This window comes from Cordyceps javanica, chromosome 4, assembly GCF_051103115.1.
Source record: "Cordyceps javanica chromosome 4, complete sequence".
NCBI classification, from domain to species: Eukaryota; Fungi; Ascomycota; class Sordariomycetes; order Hypocreales; family Cordycipitaceae; genus Cordyceps; species Cordyceps javanica.
Window position 1 is genome coordinate 3,954,297 of NC_139298.1, and position 19,172 is coordinate 3,973,468.

At 53.5% G+C, this 19,172-nt stretch overlaps 5 protein-coding genes across 5 annotated transcripts; 3 read left to right on the forward strand and 2 right to left on the reverse strand.

The window, feature by feature from the left end:
* Positions 1 to 342: 342 nt before the first annotated feature.
* On the reverse strand, positions 343 to 2,027 carry V2A60_007122 (uncharacterized protein; the record flags this gene model as incomplete). The annotated part of the gene is made up of 3 exons (XM_083258408.1): positions 343 to 775; positions 840 to 949; positions 1,836 to 2,027. 3 exons carry the CDS (start codon positions 2,025 to 2,027, stop codon positions 343 to 345), a joined length of 735 nt encoding a protein of 244 aa, XP_083114534.1.
* A 3,766-nt stretch (positions 2,028 to 5,793) lies between these two features.
* On the forward strand, positions 5,794 to 6,633 carry V2A60_007123 (uncharacterized protein; the record flags this gene model as incomplete). The annotated part of the gene is made up of 2 exons (XM_083258409.1): positions 5,794 to 6,439; positions 6,626 to 6,633. The coding sequence occupies 2 exons, from the start codon at positions 5,794 to 5,796 to the stop codon at positions 6,631 to 6,633; spliced, it is 654 nt and encodes a 217-aa protein (XP_083114535.1).
* Positions 6,634 to 7,103: 470 nt separating this feature from the next.
* Positions 7,104 to 8,326, forward strand: V2A60_007124 (BTB/POZ domain-containing protein; the record flags this gene model as incomplete). The annotated part of the gene is made up of 3 exons (XM_083258410.1): positions 7,104 to 7,463; positions 7,611 to 8,046; positions 8,223 to 8,326. The coding sequence occupies 3 exons, from the start codon at positions 7,104 to 7,106 to the stop codon at positions 8,324 to 8,326; spliced, it is 900 nt and encodes a 299-aa protein (XP_083114536.1).
* Positions 8,327 to 12,316: 3,990 nt separating this feature from the next.
* V2A60_007125 (uncharacterized protein) lies at positions 12,317 to 13,409 on the forward strand (the record flags this gene model as incomplete). The annotated part of the gene is made up of 2 exons (XM_083258411.1): positions 12,317 to 12,765; positions 12,845 to 13,409. The coding sequence occupies 2 exons, from the start codon at positions 12,317 to 12,319 to the stop codon at positions 13,407 to 13,409; spliced, it is 1,014 nt and encodes a 337-aa protein (XP_083114537.1).
* Positions 13,410 to 14,240: 831 nt separating this feature from the next.
* V2A60_007126 (uncharacterized protein) lies at positions 14,241 to 15,381 on the reverse strand (the record flags this gene model as incomplete). The annotated part of the gene is made up of 3 exons (XM_083258412.1): positions 14,241 to 14,856; positions 14,933 to 15,131; positions 15,210 to 15,381. 3 exons carry the CDS (start codon positions 15,379 to 15,381, stop codon positions 14,241 to 14,243), a joined length of 987 nt encoding a protein of 328 aa, XP_083114538.1.
* Between the last annotated feature and the right edge of the window lie 3,791 nt (positions 15,382 to 19,172).

The following is a 19,172-nucleotide window of genomic DNA, read 5'->3' on the forward strand; positions in this document are numbered from 1 at the left end:
ATGGATTTCATGTAATCAAAGCATGGCCATGTCAGTATTGGAATGGAAATTTTCCGACGGCGCCGCCTGGTAGACTCGGCTAGACAGCGCAGTGGAGCCGCGACAAGCACTTACACGGGCGTCACTCTGGCACGTTTGAGGTTTTGACGTTCAGGTTGCAAAGTAAACATTATTAATTAATATGCCATTCTATTCAAATTGATTGTAAACAACAGGGTATGATTTTCAACGCTTGCTTCATTCGTTTGGACCATTGCCGTCGTAGCAGGGTTCGTCACCACATCAGCTGGCGCTCTGCGGTAGGAACTAATACACCTCACCGACACTTTCGTCTTGAGCCGCTTACAGGATAGCGGCGGCGACACAGGCGGCAACAACGAAACTGGTGATGAAGCCGACCTCGGAACGGGCGCCGCCAGCGTGGACACTATTGCCAGGCTTGCCGTTTTGGCCAGTACTGCCAGGGCCGCCAGTCGAGTTGGTGCCGCTGGGCTTGCCAGAGTTGCTGTTGCCACCAGTGTGACCGGATCCAGCTCTGCCGGTTCCATTGTTCCCAGAACCAGTGTTGTTGGAGCCTACAGCGTTGCCAGAGTCGCCAGTGGTATCAATCTTGACAGTGTTGCCAGTGGTGCTGCCACCCGAGGAATTTGAGCCGGCAGGTTGAGTCTGATCAGGCTGAGTGTCACCAGTAGAGTTGGTCTGATCACCCGAAAGCTTGGGATTGGAGCTGGTGCCAGTACCAGTACTCGGGCTCGGCTCGGAGCCAAGGGCAGAGCTGGAGACAGATCCACGGACAGGGTTTTCGGGGTTAGCAACAGCACCAGGCACAGGATTCGTACGGGATGGCGATCCCGAAACGGAGCTGCTCACAGCCGACAGAGAACTGCTTCCAGTCGAAGGGGAGCCGCTTCCAGTCGAAAGGGAGCTGCTGCCAGCTGATGGGGAGCTGCTACCAACCGGAAGCGTTGGTGAGTTACTTCCCGTTGAGCTAGGAGGGTTGCCTCCCCCGGAGGGAGAAGAGTTGCCAGGAGGGGAATTGCTACTCTCACCAGGAGGAAGCGAGTTGGTGCTGACTGGAGGCGGCGTGTTGGTGCTCGCAGTCGGAGAGCCTGTATCAGTGCTAACAGGAGGAGCAGGCGACGGAGTACTCGCAGTCGAAGAACCTGTATCAGTGCTCACAGGAGGAGCAGGCGACGGAGTACTCGCAGTCGGAGAACCTGTATCTGTGCTAACAGGCGGAGGCAGAGACCCGGTACTCCCGGTCGGACTGGGTGTGACGCTGCTCACGGGAGGAGGAAGTGACCCAGTACTCCCGGTCGGACTGGGAGTGACGCTGGTCACAGGAGGAGGAAGCGACCCGGTGCTTTCAGTAGGGCTGGGCGTGCTGGGACTGTCCGGAGAGGTAGGACTGGGCGTGCTGGGACTATCCGGAGAGGTAGGACTGGGCGTGATGGGACTGTCCGGAGAGGTAGGAGTAGGAGTAGGAGTAGGAGTGGGAGTAGGAGTAGGAGTTGGAGTCGGAGTAGGTGTTGGGGTGTCGGTAGGTAAAGGGGAGCCGGGAGGCACGCCGCCTCTCTGGACACAGGAGCAGGTGACGTTGAAAGGTCCTATGAAGTCTTCGGGCGCTTCATCCTTACACTTGGAAAGAATGCAGTTGCCAACCCCTAGCTGTATAGCGCCAAAGTTGGAAGAGCTGCATTGGCAAGGTACGTCGGACACGTCTTTGCATTTGCTGTCGGGAAGTAACCCCTCAAGGCACGACCTCTTTGCGACTAGTGTGTTAGTTCGGCCCAGGCATTCTGCTGCTGTCCGGTCGGTCACGCTTCATCACTTACAGCGCAGCCTGATATCTTGTCCAGGAAGGGCTCACAGGGGACGGCCTGGATGGCCGAGGCGTCGTAGTAGTTGGGAACAGCGGCAGCAGAGACGGGAGCAGCAGCAATCTTGGTGGCAAAAGAAGCAGTCTCAAAGCCAGCAGCGAGGCTCACCAGAGCCATCCGGCCCAGGAAATGGATGGCGCTTTTCATCTTTGGAGCGGGCAGAGAGAGAATGACTTGAAACGAGTGTGTGCGAGGAGTGTCAAGTGAAATCTATCAAAGCAGCAAAGCGAGAGAGGAGTCGAGGCAGATGCTGTGGGAGACGACCATGGCTTTATCTCATCAGGCTATTGCTGCCAACGCCCACGTCCACTGTCTCGGATCCGACGTAGACCCTGGTAAGTAGTTTGTATGCATTTGCTTGCATGATCCTGCAAGTCCCCTCCCCCTCCCTCAGCCGCTCCTATATCCTCGCAGACAACTTGGACCTAGAACCCCCATTTTGCCATCGTTTCTGGCAATCCTGGCCGCGTCTTTCAGGCATCTCGGGCATCGTCTTAGACACATGGCTCGTCTGTCATCACACGGGCATATGTGGTTTGTACTGGCGACGGGCACACCGACAAGGCAATGGCCGCAAGTGGAGGGCTGGCTCACTCCGGGTGACCACTCGTCGAGGCCTGGTGTGTGCAAGGGGAAAAAAAAAGGCACACAGCCTCGACCGTCTATTACTGAGTACACCCATATGAGCGGGCCTTCAAGGGTTCTGGTCTTATTAACAGAATCCACTTCTTCGCAGCCGACTGCTTGCTTTCCGCGACAAAGTCATGAGAGCCTCGTCGGTGGTCATTCTGCCTACCCAGTACGCCCAACCCGACATGTCGGGGCCTGTATTTCCATCGTTCGCGAATGAGCGACGTGCCCCTGCATCAATGGTTCCGGCTGGCGGTCCATCCGCGGAACCTGGGTCCGGCCATTGTTTTTCTTTTCAAGAACTAGGCTGCGGTGGATGCGCTATTCAACATTTGTCACAGACAGTGGCGATTCTTTGTGCCCAGAAGTGGCCCACGGGGGGAACTTACTGAGCACAGTGTTGTTCGCGTTAGCATGGGCTACTTGGACTGCATCACTCATTGCGTCGCAAGTATACCGCATTTCGCTGCGTATAGTTGGTGTTTAGCACTCCGATGCTCGTGAAGAGTACAATGCTGACGCTGGCACCATCCACGACAACCCTCCTTGCGGTGCGGGGGGGACAATAGTTCCGCAGGCGACGCAATAAAAGAAATTTTGAGACACCATGCATGCGAAGGCAACCTTCTGGATTCGAGCACCTTTATCTCTCGGTGTCCGCCAAGATCTGGAAATAAGCCACCAGGCTGTGCCACGCAAGAACACAATATGGCGGGCATTTCCGCATCGCCCAAGCACTAGTTAGTTGGGACCCTGATAACATTGTTTCCCGTTTAGGCTGCCTGACCGCATCTCTATTATATGAGCTAGGAAAGGCTAGCGCGCCGCGACCAACGGACCTAGATCTGTCAATGTGCTGACGAAAAGCAACGAGCAACGAGGCTTGAACCCATGTTAAGCCCGTGAGGTGGAGCGCTTCGTTCCGCGTCAGGCTTGGCTGTCAAGCTGTCTAGCTGTCAGTGTCAGCGCCCACAGGACAGGGGGGGGGGGAGTTGGCGGAAAGGGTGTCCATGACTTAGAAGAATGCTTCCTAAATAGTCAGCTGCAGCGAAAATCAGGCTCTTCTGTGAGGCAAATCAGGTCTCGAGCAGCTGCATCAGGCTGTAGCTGAGATGCTGCTGCATCAACCCCCCTCCAGTAGCAAAGGATATGTGAAGGGAAATGTCAACAGGGCTCGTTCGGCTCTTTTTAAACGATTTACAGCGTAATTTTGTCCCACCACTCTCTTAGTTGAAAACAATGCACTTTCCCTTTCAAACCCATGCAGCAAGAAATGATTGACTCTCCCATGAGACCAGGCACGCGATAAATGTCTTGCCTCTACAGTCGTCCGGCTTCCATGGATTCTCCCTTGTCCACTCATTTTAATAGCCTTATGGTTTCCGTTGTGTCCTTTTCCAGTATTGAAGCCATATCTGCGTCCTCTTCTTCGATAACGTGTCAAAGACCGTCCGCTTTTAGATGCGCCCCGTATCGGCCCGAAGATCGCAACTGTATTTCGGCTTTTTCTGCAAGCACAGCATTCTCCTCATAGGCAAAGAAACAAGAGACCGCATCGTCTTCCGAGCCGGTGAACATGGTAGGAGACGTGAAGTCGTAAGACGCACGTCAAGCTTCGTGGAGCGACTGAGTATCTGGGCCACTGAAGATGCAGCAGCGTCTGGTCCCCGTGAACTCCCAGTGATGACGACCTGGACTTCAAAATCTTCCGATAACCAAGTTAGCTTAATGTACATTTGATTTCAAGTGAATTGTTCATCCTTGGCGCAAGCCCATACTCTCAAGACCGAAATTTCAGTTGGTTTCAGACGTATATATCTCAAGCAGAACTGATATGAACGCAGAACACGAAGACATCTCGTGCTAGGCTTTCGAGAATTGTGGTTTTGTTAAGTCTACCGTCCTGGTCCGGAAATGACAAATCTTTCCCCGAGCGTCCTGAGAATTGAAGCGGAAGTTGTCGCCAGAAATCTTTTTCGCAGCAGCCTTGGGGAATGCTAATATTGTATTGTAAGCTACAAAGAGAAAGAAGAAGCCGCCTTTCTGTCACAGTTTATTTCTCTATATTGACGGCCAACCCATATCAGCAAGCTGGCCATCGGTCTGATCGGGCTCGCTCCTACGGGTGAGAGCATGGCGCAGTACCAGACAAGAAACCCAGAAAGCGGCCACGAGTCTTCTCCCAAAGCAACGAAGGAGCTGTTTAGTTGTTCATCTCAGTCTAAACGCCACTCTAATCTTCCAAATACCGCGCCGGCTTGGTATTGGCAAAACTTTGGAGCACTTGAGAGCTGACAACATCGCTCGACTTTCGGTATCTGGGACGTTTTCGAGTACCCCGACTACACTAAATGGTCTCATTCACAATGGAAAGTGGAATCTAATTGAAAATTGGTCCCAATTCCACCAATGTTGGAAAAGATAATGTTCCAATAACCTTTCACTTAGCACCCCAACTGGACGGCTATCGGAATGTTGAGCAGCATTGTGACAACACAAGCGAACAACCAATTTTTTTTGTTATATGCACAAGAGTGGAAATTGAATGGTAATCGAGTTTTATATATGGTCTGTCGAGTCTCCTCTGCCTTTAGGCCGACTCACAGAGAAGAGGGTGTGACTTGAAGAACTGGACAGCCGCTGAGGGACAGTGTAAAATGAATGGGGTCTCAAGCATGGGCACTCTATTCTTATCTCAGAATTTTATCCTCTAGGGCAACTAGATTACACGTTTCGGTGTAGTATAATCACATCCGCGATTTCGGGAGCAGAAATGAAGTATCCGGAATGTCCTTTTTGCAAGCAAGGCATCGACTTGAGCCCATGGGTACTGTTGAAAGAGGGTAAAAGCTAATCCAGAAACAGAAAATGGAATCGTAGATTTTGGAAAAGTCTTGAGATATTCTGGGGTTTTATTATTCGTTATCTTTCTCCTGGTGTATAAACCTAGTCTGTTGTGCATGTGCTGGCTACTCCCACAGCACGCTATCCTGGCTTCATAATGCACGGGCTCAACAACTTGCTTCGCACAGTATCAGAGAATACTATCGAATGAAGGCCTTTTTAAGAGATTGCTTGTAATTTTTGTTCTGCCTATCAAGCGTGAAATTCCAGTGTGAGGCGTCGCTGCAAGCATGACATATTTCCATCACGTCAACGCGGGGTCGGATTGGGTTTGTAAGCCCGCCTCAGCTCCGACTTCTTCCTTTTCGCATCATCAGAGAAATTTCAACCTTCATCTTGACAGAGACTAGGAATATCATTGTGGAAAAAAAAACCCAGAATGTCCGATCCGGAAGCCATCTTCGCCAGTGGCACGGCCAAGCCGCTTCTTGACCACATTGTCGTGCTGGTCGACCACCATACCCTGTCAGGCATCGACGAGCGACTCAAAGGGCTCTTCACCGTCGCGCCCGGCGGCCGCCATGCTGACGGTCTGACCCGGAACCGCCTCATTCTTTTCCAAGACGGCACGTACATTGAGCTCATCGCCTTTGTCGACACCGCGGACCCCGAGGCGCGAAAGAAGCATCGCTGGGGCTCGCCGCCGCTCGGCGAGGGCACCGTCGTCGACTGGGCGTGCTCGCTGCGCGAGGAGCGGCAGTTCGCGCAGATCCGGAGACGGGTGACGGACGCGCAGGCGGGGTTCTCGTACGGCGACCTGACGCCGGGCGGACGCGAAAGGCCGGACGGGACGGTGCTCAGATGGGCCACCGGCTCGGCAGCGAACGCGGACGGGACGCCGGCGTTCCCGGGCACTCTCCCGTTCTGGTGCCTGGACAGGACGCCCCGAGGGCTCCGCGTCCCCTATGAGAGCTCGCCGGAGCTGACGAGCCATGCATCGGGCGCAAGGGGCATCTCTCGCGTCGTGGTTGAAGCTCCAGCCGGGGGCATCTCGCATCTGCCGGATGTGTACGATGCAATTTTCGGTACGAGATCCAGCACAGCCGGGAATAACGAATGGCCTTTTCACGTGCCATCTGGCGCTTCTGGTGGCAGGCAGTCCGTAGCAGTGGTAGATGGCCCCGGAGAGCAAGTCATTAGATTGGCATTGACAGGGGGAGAGAATAGCCCATCATTTGTGGAATTGCTTCCAGACCTAATATTAAAATTAGAGAGGTAACGGGATTAAGAACACCCCTTTCATTGGAAACTCGAATTCAGGGATTCATATGCTCACGATCAGCAAATGGTGCAGGGTAACTAGTGACTGTGTCATGTTTTTAACTTTTCTGTAGTATTCACGGTCATCTTGTTCGAGGACCGTAGGAAAAAGCTTGGAGCTAAAAGGATGATCCACTTTTTTGTGAAAAAGGAATAAAAGGCTTCTTTTCTCATCTCATTCATTCTGCTTTTTCGTGATACCCAGGCGCATTTTGCTACTTGCACAGGCCACCAGTTTCGCAACAGCATCAATGGCTCCACCCTCGCGGCGGCGCGGTCGCAAGCTTGGCAACATCCAACCAACAGCAACTGGCCATTCTCGCGTCCAGCAGGTGATACTTGCCGAACTCAATTGTCGCGCGCACACAAACGCGATCCTCGTTTCAATCCATCGAAAGCTCTCCGACAGCTGAGCCATTGACCGCCACCATGCCCGACCACGAGACCGAGAGCATCAGCGCGCACGACGACGCCTCAGCCGTCGAGATTGAGATTGCTGCCGGCGGCGGGGGCGGGGGCGGGGGCGACATCGAGATGGAGGGCACCAGCAGCGCCGCGGCCGAGGAGACACCGTACGAAAAGGGCCCCGTCGAGGACGCCGAGGCGAGCGTGATCCAGGAGGAGCCCGCGGCCGAGACGCGGCCGAGCTTCATCGAGTACCTGGCGAGCCCGGTCGTGACGCTGATGGTCGGCCAGGAGTCGCAGACGGTGCTGACGGCGCACCAGGCGTTGCTGTCCAAGAGCCCCTACTTTTCACAGCTTTGTCAAAGCTTCATCGACGACGGAAGCGTACGTACCCCGTACCCGAGGCGGCAGACCAAGTCCCTCCCCTCCCCTCCTACCCCCTCCCCTTCCAGGCCTCAAACAACAGCAAGGAGAAGCCATTAGTTTCGCGCGTTTACATCGTCCCCTGCGGCTGACCGCTTTTACATCTAGCCGCGATCCATTGAGCTCCCCGACGAGGACTACAACGCCATGGGCAGCTTCCTCGAGTTCCTGTACACGGGCGAGTACTTCCCGCGCAAGGTGCCGGGCCAGCGCGTCCTCGAGCACGACCCGACCGCGCCGGGCATCGACGACAGCGGCGACCACCTGCTGCGCCACGCGCGCATCTACACGCTCGCCGAAAAGTTCGGCATGGAGCTGCTTAAGAAGCTGGCCTCGTCCAAGATCCACTGCATCAACTCGACAGCCCGCGGCGAGCTCGCCTATGCCCGCTACGTCTACGCCAACACAGCCACCGACGACAGCTCCGTCCGCGCGCCCATTGCTAGCTTCTGGGCCGCCCGCTCCCACGCCCTCCGCTCCGAGGCCGAGGTCGAGTTCAAGAGCCTATGCTTGGAGCACCCGCAGTTTGGTTATGATGTGCTGAGTGAGTTCTTGCGCGCCCCAGCCGCCTTCCCCTTTCCCTCCCCGGTGACAATTGAGGTTGGTCGTGACGACTCTGCTGGCTTGCATCACACGGTTTCTCCTGCAAAGCTCAAGCGGCGGACGCGCTCTTCCACCTCGAAGATAAAGAATCGTATGCTAACCTGTCATGTTTCATAGCGCGTGTTTTGGATGATAAACTAAAGCGCGAGCGCAATGAAAAGATGCACCCCGCCACATCGAGCGGCCGCAAGCGCTCGCGACTCAGCGCCAGCTCCCACTAATACAGACTGATGATTTAATCGTGGGATCTTCGAATATAGGTCAAGTGCTGCATTCTTGGATTGCCTTTGTGTCGCGCAGAAAATGTTGAGCCACTCAATGCGAGGCCATGTACAGTAATGATCCAGAGATGGGACTGAGCGTTTGACAACTACGAGTCATGCGATACCGTAATACACGTGGGGTTTGTAGAGTAGCTAGTAAGTCAGCATTCATGTTCGTGAACGAATGTCTCTATGCAGTCCCGCATTAAACACATGCGCAGTGTTTTATGGGCAATCATGCTCTTCCAATTTCAGCAACATCTGTTGAGTCTGAATCGCGGCCGACAGTGAATACAGATACTGTTCCGTGCAAGCTCTCCCTTTCTAGGCAAACCAATGGTAATGCGAAACGAATGGGCTTTGCGTATTATTCCGGCTATAATGCTCACACAGGCCGCGGATCCTTTTTGTATGCGCAGATACGATAGGCCGTGATGACGTAGGAATGAAAGTGCCGCGAGATATAAAAGCCACATGGGTGGCAGACGTCGGCAGTATGAAACCTTTCTCGTTGAATATAGTGTGATGAATCTTCGACCATGATGTTTCTATTTTTACCACAGATTCGGACATTGTTTCGTCTGGACCCCGAGCGGATACATGCGGAAGCGGCAAATGGTCGGTCTTCTTTACTTACATCACCCAACCTTGCATCGGAAAGACTTCCAAGAGGGAATCATTTCCGACAGCTTTATTGGATTTATTGCGGAGTCTGGCAACGTCACATTACAGAAAAGACGCGCAGTTACAGAAGAGGGAACCGAGTGCCGAGTCGTCGTCCGAAGGTGCCCTACGGTCCGCAGACCTGGCCTCTCGACACTCCGCCCCCAGGGCCATGAGAGCAACACAGGAAGTGTAGTAGCACGCCGACCACCTTTTGGGAATGGCGCTAGCGGCAAGTCGCTCGTGAACCCGTATTCCCAGATGGATTCCCGGTGCCTCTGGGGCCGCGGACACAGAAACACCATCTCAGCACAGCCCACATGGATTAGCATAGGTAGTTTTCTTGGAAGCGGCTCGGGCTGGACTTCAAAGAATAAAACAAATAATGTCACGAGGAGTGCATGAAGTCTCGCAAGAGGTCATTGCAGTGGCCATGTACGAGTTGCTCATCATGATGTACGTAGAGCGGGAGGCTGCGGTGATCCCCCCATAATTTGTATCAAGAGCTGAACGTGTGCGCCAGTGATCAGCCTCGCCGTTATCGCTTGTCGGGTTTCTTTCAGTGACCTGCGCCTTACTCACGCACAGAAGAAGCTGACCGAGCTTTGTCTCGGTGCTGATAATACCTACTGCTATTGTTTGGGTTGGGTCAGGCAGCCCTGTGTACGGCCGGTTTCAAATTTGTGGCGAGCCTTCCGCGCAGGCATGCAGAGCAACTCCACGGCTATCGGCACGAGCAACGTCATTAGCGGACAGCCATTTTTTGTCCGTCGTGCAACCAGAAAAACAAGACGGCATGGTGGTTTCGCATCCGTTGCAAGGGAAACAGCATGCTGCAGGCTGTAGCAGCTTGTGGGTGTGGCTTGTTGCCTGCCGACAGCAAGCTGAATAGCGGGGTGCAACATCATGCGCCGGAAAAGAAATGCACTCGCCATATAACGAGCAGTTGTTGCATCAACTACGCGTACAAAGACAAGTCTTCGGAAAAGTCGGCTAGGCGAAGAGAAATGAGTGGACGTTGACCGACTAGTAAGCGGCGTATTCACTGCAGTTGCAGTTGCGCCGTGGAGTCGGGTTAGGTGGAGAGTTGGTTTGATGGGTATTTTTGGGTTGACTGTCCAGGCGATTGCACGTAGATAAAAACATTTATCGGGTACGGCAGCCAGTCAAATTGCGCGTCAGCCCAGTGCCCCAGGATTTCAGATGCCAATTAGCCAAACGGTCATCATTGCTGCTAGTTGGTAGGCTTGCATGGCCATTGTCTCCGGCGGAGATAGAATGAGAATACGCGGTGGGCAAGCTAGTCGCCATTCGTGGGCAGGCTTCCGGTGTCCGCCTTTTGATAGCTCGAGCGGATAACGAGCCGGAAGTTCTGTTGGTAGATGGCGTGCCTCGTAACATGCCTTGCCGGCATCGCTTTTAGCTACTTTGTACGGAGTACACGTCCCCAGTAACGACAGTCTCTATCCGATATTCGAATCTGATGGTTTTGTATGGACTGCTTGGGTCTTTCTTATCTGATCGCTTGGCATCTTGGCATCTTGGCATCGTTGTTGGTGGGCTGCCCCTGGCCAGAGGCCGCTAAAGCCAAGTCCGTAGATGGGACTTGGTGACCCATGTTCGGGGTGTTGGGGGTTCCTCTCAGTTGCACACTTGACGGATGAACGGAGAATCAGACTGTGTGGTCAGGGTGATACGAGCCGAGGAGGCGCTTTGGGTTGGAGCGGAGAACCAGGGCCCCTCGTCGGAGGCATGGATGGTGGTGAGCAAATGTCGCCTGAATCGGGCTGGACGGCACGCATCAGTGGGCCTGGCTGTTGACTCGACGATCGTCAAGGTGAATGCATGTTGGTGAATGTACTGGTAGTGATGATAGGTTTCTAGGAGCTGAATAAAGTGCAGAGATGATATAGAAAGACAGTGATGAAGTGCGTTTGTAATGCCTCCCCACCTGTTGATTGCAGCCGACCAGCTCCCTCCCAGCTGCCAGCTGCTCGGTTGCCAGCTGTCGCGATGGGCCGCCGCCGCAAGCCACTGGCTGGCAGACTGCAAACGCCGTGGCTTCGTCTAGAACCTGGTAGTGTGCAGCCTCGTTTCTCGTCCTTTCTACATCCAACATTGCATACGCAACTTCGTGCAAAAGCCTAGGACGATACCATCGCCGCCATGGAGGCAAGCAGAATCCAAATCCATCACTTGAGCGTCCACACCGGCTGCACCAGCCCCACACTTCTGCCACCACCCTGATCCGAGTCTCGATGAAACCCCATCAGGCAAAGAACGTAATCATGCTTCAGAGCCAAAACTGAAAACTCTCTAGGGGGCCCCGCTGGCGCTGCACCCAGGTAACCGTGAATGGGCTAGGACGGGGAGGTCACGTTCAGAAGGTTGCCTGCCCGGGCAGGGTTTCGCGAGTTTGTCTGAGATGAGTTGGAGCGAAGGAAAAGCCCGCAAGCCGTGCTGTCAGCTTGAGGTGCGGATTACGGCCGCGGCGAGAGCCTACGAAGCGGAATGCGTGTTGGACGAGTTATCAGCAGAAAATAACGCGGCTTCCAGGACAGAATCGACCAACTAGTTATTGACCATCACAATGGCACCCTGGACCTACCTGGACCTACACCACCACCGTGCCCCCCCTCGACGCACCACCACCCAGCACCCACCATAACGACGCATTGGCTTCCCACCATGCTCCTCTGGCACATTCTGGCGCAGGGCATCTCGGATAGTCGGCAGAGGACCCAATCGGCTCCTCCCGCCCACAAGAGTTTGAACGGCATTCCACGGTACCTCGTCTCGCGCCAGGTGCCGTTTATCCGTGCTAGGCCCTGCCTGGCGCCACTCAGGCTCTGCACACTGTCCTTGGTGGCCCATGAGGCCCTGCGCCGCGCGACCTCGTGCTGGTCTCCTTGTTCTCACTCTTGCGGGGTCTCGGAACACATGGCACGTTTTTCTGGTGGCCATGTTCAAGAGCTACTTTATCTTTGCGGTGCCCTGTTATTGCCTTCCCCGGGATCATTGTCATTTTGCTGCTTCCATCTCGACATTTCGACTTCGCCAACCAACTCGAAACCGCTGCATGTCATGGCCTTCGCTGCCTGACTACCGCCCTGACGGCATACGACCACTGGCCTTCGCAATAGCGTCTCAGAATCCCGCCGCCACCTCGAGTTCAAACATTCCACGTCGCCGTCCTTACGGCGGGAAACAAAAGCACGATATTTAATTTGACCCTCGAATTTATTCTCCGTCGCACCGAATCTTGCAACTCGACTTTTTGCGACCATGAATAGCGGCATGGAGCACTTGTCCGTCACGACAGCCAGCATTGGCCTCCTGGCTGTTGGCGGCAAGATACTCGACATGCTGCTAGAGTTGAACGCCGTGCTAGGCCAAAGCACCACCCTTCTCAACGAAGCCATGTTGGAGTCCAAGCAATGCCGCTCTTCCGCCCATATTCTGTACAAAACTCTTTGTCTGCTCGAATCTGCGCGGCTGCCTTTTCCGGAGCGCAGCACCTGGATTCAAGCGGACGACGTTGTCGTCACAATGGCGGACGCCGTCTTGGCATTCTCGGAGCTTCAAGATGTGTGCTACGCGATCGACAACCTACTTTCTGCCTCGACTGCGCACACGATAATTTGCGAGAAATTTGATCCCAAGCTGCGGAGTCTGTGCGCGCGCATCCGCTGGCACAACCTCTCCATGACAATGATGACAACCGTTCTTCAGTGGTAAGCCAACGTATTGCCATGCGTAAAGTTGTAAAATTGACCACCGTCGTTTACTGACTTTTGATCTGTTCTTTTGTAGTCCTGGTCTTGTCGATGCTGAAAATAGCCAGGCGAGCCTGGAAAGACGCATTATCCGCTTGCTTTCCTCCAACTCGGAACTCGCCAACCGCATGCGTACGTTGATTGATGTGTTTGCGAATATTCACGGCCCAGCCGGCTCTCTCGTCAATTACCGTTTAGCTGCGCAACAACCCGCTGTTGAGGAGCAAGTGGCGCCATCCTCCAGCTCACAGGGCTCAGGCCGGCGACGAATTTGGTCGACGCTCTCCGGTTACACTCTGGCTGACATGCCTATTATGTCTGTGATTCCAATTCCCGTCACTACAGGCGAACTGCTTGATGGTGATCAGTTTTACACGTTTGAGTTTGCGCGCCGGGTAAGCCACGACCTCAGCGAGCTCATGAAGGCCGAAGCTGGCCAAGGAACTAGCCGGTCCCTGGGATTCATCCTGGGCAAACCCACCAACTTTGCCCATTACCACAATAGCACCAACAATAGCAAAGCTGCGTCAGAGCCGATAATGCCATCAACAAACCCGACTGTCGTTGTCCCTCAACCACGAAAGAAGAAGCGGTGGAGGTGACTATTCATGGGCAAGGGCGATGGCACAGCGTCTTGCAAGTCAGATTAAGATGACGAAATGTGGCCGACGCGGCCTCATATGACGATAGATAAAGCGCTCATCGCCCTAGATGGTAGATGCGGTGGCCAAAGGGCAATTCGTGCTGCCCACGGCCCCCTGAAAATCATCGCCCGACACATATACAATCTCGGAGTACAGCACGAATGCCAGCACATTTCGCAGTTTATCACATTTTTATGGTTCAGATTAGCGGGCTCACTTTTGATACGGGTTGAAATCGGACATTTGGGATTGAGGCCACGAATGTGGTGTGTATTTAAATTGCATTTCCATCACCGGGCGTTTGGCATGGAGTAGCTTTGAGCGGGTTAGGTACTCTATACCGGCGGTTGCCTACTAGAGTTGGATGAATTGATCACCGGTATCCCGGATCTACGCATGCTTATTATGAGTGTACGCTGCGGTGAAGCGATGTAGCATGCTGTTGACAGGGTAGATTCAAACTCCTTATCAGTGAGCCGTTGGTCTACCTGGCGTGCCACTCGACAGTCGCCCTTGGACAACTCGTCTGGATGTAGATCAGGTTTGCCTGACGACAACATACCATCAGTCAAATGCGGGGTTTGGAGTATGTGTGACCACGACAGGCTGTAATTCTCAAATAAATTGTATTGGCTATTAAATCCTGTTCATATACTGGCCCTTGTCCACCAAGTCAGTATTCCCAAAACCCGAGAAGAAAATTACACGTGTATCCATGAGAGTATTTCACTTGATAGAGCTGGCAACTCCTGGATCACACACCGCAGACACGTAACACTTTTAGTCCGTTCACAGAGCGTAGGCAGCGACTGCGGCGATCATGGCAGCAAGGCCGAAGCTATTGGCGTTGCCGGCATTGGTAGAGGGAGGCATAGTCGAGGTAGGGTTGCTGCCGGGCATGGAGCCGGTCATGGAGCCAGTCATGGAGCCAGTCATGGAGCCAGTCATGGAACCGCCCATGGAGTTGGTGCCAGTAGGCATCATGCCACCGGTGCCGGTAGGCATCATGGAACCCGTCGTCATGGAGCAGTTACCGGGGGCCACGGCCTTGGCATAGGCATCGCACTGGGCGTCCTTGGCCTCGGGGCAGTCGTCCTTGATGCAGATGGCCTGGGCCTGGGGGCCCTTGCCCTTGATCACCTCGGCGGGGGCGCTGCAGCGCATGTTGAAGGTGTCGCCGAGGGCCTTGGCGACGATGGCAATGTCGTCCTGGGCGACGCCGAAAGACGCGGCCGCCATGCCGACCTGCGTGATGAAGTAGCCCATCTCGGCCTTGCCCAGGTTCATGAACTTGTGCACCTTGTACATGGACGGGCTGCCGCTGTAGGCGTCGAAGCCGGACATGCCTTGCTTGGAGCAGCCGAGCAGGGTGCCGAAGAATTGGTACAGATGGGTGAGGAGGAAGCTGCAAGATGTCAGATTACCTTTCTCCAGATGAGGGTGAGTTTGCGGGGCTGGTATTGACGTACTATTGATGGGACTTGTCGTCGTTGGCCGGCATGTTCTTCATCAGAGGCTCGGCACCGCCACCGTCGAGGAAGTTGACGCAGGTAGCCTTGTCGCCACGGTTGGTAGAAGCGAGAGCACCGTTGAAATAAGGGGCCAGGTTGACCTTGGCGCCGTCAATCTCACCCTCCTTGAGGATACCAGGGACCGAGACGCCGACATTGGGCATGGTGTCTGTGTGGTGTTAGTACGAGCAGCACGTTTTTGCTGATTTGGACTGGAGTCTCGCTAATAGGCGGAGAATGAACGTACAGTTGCCAATGACGACGGTGTTGACGAGAAGAGTCAGAAGAGTTGCCTGGTTCTCGGCAGTGTTGTTCTTGAGGAGAGCCGTGGTGTAGTAGTCGCAGATGGGCGTGTCCGAGGGACGCTGCGCGTTAGCCACAGTGGCCGCAGCAGCGACAGCAATGGTAGAGAAACGCATATTGATATTGAGCAAGGTGATTTCGAGGTTTGATTTCGGTAGGCAATCTTCGGAATCGTCTTCGGAGGGAGGATTCAGAAAAGAAACCAAGGAGTGTGAGGGGACGGCCAGGAGCTAGTTCTTATAAACAGCGGGTGGTTACGAGCTCCCGTCTTGCAAGGGATGGTCATACCTCGTCAATTCATTTCACGTCCCAGCGTTCCCCTTCATCATGGCTGCACACTAACAAAACGCCCAGTCTAAACCGGCCCAACGATGCCGTACTGCTAGTAGAGCCCAATGCTAGCCGTTCCGTGCACGGCATGTTGTTTATGGGAGGACAGAAGACACGCCCCTCCCCTCCACAACCGCTGCTTTGTCTAACACACTACCAAATCCACCAAAGTGCGCCGGATGAGCGACAATCCGTCCGATGATGTCTGGGGCTTGGCTTACTGGTTGCCAGCGACGAGTCGATGCGAACGGCCAAAACGTTACCTGCCACAGTCCATTGAAGCTCGCAACTTTATAGAGCTCGAGTTTGCTCATAAAGGAAGCCGATTCGAATAGATCACATCACCGTCGCATTCATCATCATCAAGAGGCAGCAGCGACAGACACAGCCTCCTGGGAAAGGGAAGTTCCACAACAACGCCAGGGAGGTGAGATGTTGAGATAGTTGCTTTCCCACGAGCCAATCATATACATTGTAATGTTTATTACGGAGCCCATGGCGCATAGGCTCTGTCCTAAAAAGAATAAATGAACGTAAAGCTGCCCTTTGCTTTTGACGTGTGGGAGTGTAGTTAGACCAGGGCGTGCCAGGACGGAGCAGCTGTTCCTGATATGGCATGCACCAGTGATCGCTGCTCCCGCACCAATCCTTAGCCTTGCGTGTAGCCTTACCCCATGAAGGGGGGCCGCCTCTCATGACGGGCTGATTATTTAATCAGTAGTTTCATTGGTTGAAGCTCAAGGTCAATTGAATGATGACGTTCTTGCCACAGAGATTGGGGACAGGTTTTTGGATACAGAAGCCAATGATTTGACATTACCACTGTCCCATCTCTATCAATCTTTCGTAAATGACAAAAACGCTACAATGGCTATTGTTCGTCCCGCATGCAGTAATCAGACGCCTTGTCATCTGTAGAGCGAACAAGAGTAATGGGAGTTGCTCACCTCGTCCCTTTCTTCTCCTTTTCGGTAGGGATGGCAATGATTCCAAACCCAATGCTAGTGAGTTGGTGAGCTGTGGCTGGAAACGTGGAGCTTACATGCCGGGACGCAAGCTATCCGATGCACAAAGCGAACTACTAGCTAGCTAGGGGCGTGACGAAGTAGACTAGGTTGGGTGAATTCTGGCACGGGCGGATGACCCAGCTTATGCAGTATTTTTCTCAGAGACTCGAGCTCCTACCTTTTTCCCATTTCAAGAAGCCTGAACTCAGCATCACGGTGCGAATTGGGTTCTCCAACACTCATCGGATACGAGTAGTCGGTGTCTAAACCTCCGCTGTCAGCCATCGGGTCGCGAAGCAGTACAATATCGCGTCGACGCAGCAAGGAAGCATTGTGTTTCGCGTTTGTGCAATGGCAAAATGGTGACAGCCTAGTAGATCTCCCGTGCAGAGGACCATACTTGGCACTTGGGCGAAAAAAGGAAAGTGAGACACCCAATTTTCTTTCCCCAGACCTGGCAAACACCAATGAGGTCGGCCGCGTTTCCAAGCCGACAGAGCGCCATTCCGAAATAGGCACTACATGGATGCAAAAACAGGCTGGGCTCGGGCGATCGCGCGCAGTCTGCTTGCCCATTCAGTCGCAAGACGAGGGGGGGGCGTGCAGCGACTCGGGCGTGTTAGTCGGTGGAGTCGCGGCCCCGGCTTGGGTTCTCGGATGTGCAGCTCTCCGGACGGCTGCCAAGCAGCCGGTGGAAGTTAGCTCCCATATACGGAAGGGAAAAGGTACAAGGTCTCGCACTTGCAGATGAATCATCTTGTCGAGAATGCCATTCATCTGATGAGGGTGTACTGGAGCGACTCCTGTGCCGTGGCCCATACCCATCGTTGTATTTATGGTGCCGGTGCAGTATTGTTTGGCCGCCGTGTCAAACAGAGAAAGGTTGAAGACGGCTGAATATACCTCACAGTTGCGGGCATCACATTACTGGTAGATTCTCCTCACTGTGCGTTCGTTCGTCCTATGTCTGCTGGCTCCAACTTGGAGCACATGCTTGTGGTTTTACTGGTAGCAACTTATACTTTGCATGAAAAATCAATTGCAGCGCCATTTTGGTGAGATCCAAACAAGCGGCGTAGAATTCGATTCATGTCAAGCAACGAAGGTGTCACAAACATGATGTTCCTTGATGTAACTGCGTGTCAACACCGAGCATGCCAGGCACTCTGTCAGCGCAAGTTATGGCTGGGAGAGACGGACGGTGCTCACAGGAAAGCAGTCAGATTTAAGAATGTTCATTCCTACTCTTCGAATTTATTCTCTGTGATGCTTTGGAATGTGGAAACTCTTTAAACGTGTAGCTTATAGGCCATCATCACATCGGCACTCAAGAGCTTCTCTACCTCCGCGCTCAGATAAGAGTTGGGTTTTTTCCTTAGCTGTTGGAAAAAGATTGGGTAAAAGAGAGGACCTGAATGAATTTGGTAACAAGTTGAAATTCTACATTGAAGTTACGGCCGATCCTTGTTCCGGTCCCGACTCCGCACGTCAGGGACTTCATCGGCGCGGTCGTCGGCTTATTGATAACAATTAATTCGCTCACCAGCAGCCTCCCTGTGCCTATGTCATGCTCGGATCTTCAATAGCCTTTTCTCTGTATTATAAGCCCTCATGACAAGTCGACATCGGTACCTGTGTCTCCTCACCAAGCATTCGTTTCGTGCCAGCATGAATAAGACTTCATTGGCTGCCACTGCGGTCGATCACTAAGCTTTGGTGTGAGGCTCTCGACGGTGGTGACGTAGGTAGAGTTGATATATGTACACGGCAATGGATTCAGACTGTACCTGATGTGCGAGGTGCCAAGGTATTCTTTTGCCACGCATCGCCATACTCAGTAAGCACCATGGCATCTTGGCGGATATATTCGTACCCAGAGTCACGCTGACGTTTTGAAAACCACGAATCGTGACACAATTGGATATCCATCCAGCATAAATCCTTTAAAAACAAAATGATTAACTAACAGTTTAGGGTTTGCCGTCTACCGAAGCCCGAATGCTGCCGCCAACCCGCCGCCCAAGCTCCGTAGTGGTGACAATGATCCCAGGCCGAGGCTCTGGCCACGTTTGAAGCTTGATACTCCTCCGTGTCACACGATCGATATAACGCGGCCTGATACTCGTCTTGCTCCGTCTGAACATCCGATAAAAGTCAGAATTCGGCATGAAACACAAGCCCTGGTCAAAAGTATCGTACGGGGGTATGAAATGCGGTTCAATGAACTGATCGAGTGCGAGCTCTGTGAGAGTAAAAAATAGCAACGGCGAGACCGGGAAAGAGCCTACAGAATTGGTATGAAGATGTTTCCTCGCAACCGAATGATGCAGGATGGAATGCAAGCCGGCAAACGCTGCAACATGGTAACGTGGCCTACATCTCGCCGGGCTAGGGCCAATACAAAGTGATGGACGTGGCAGTCGAACCGACGACGAGAAATTAACTGCTCGTAAGCTCGAAATCTTTTGGGAAGAAAGCGGGGATACACCACTATTCCCTCAAGGTCCTCTAAACCGGAGATCTTAGCCTGCAAAGATGCCTCATAGTAGTTATAACAGTGTAGAGAAACG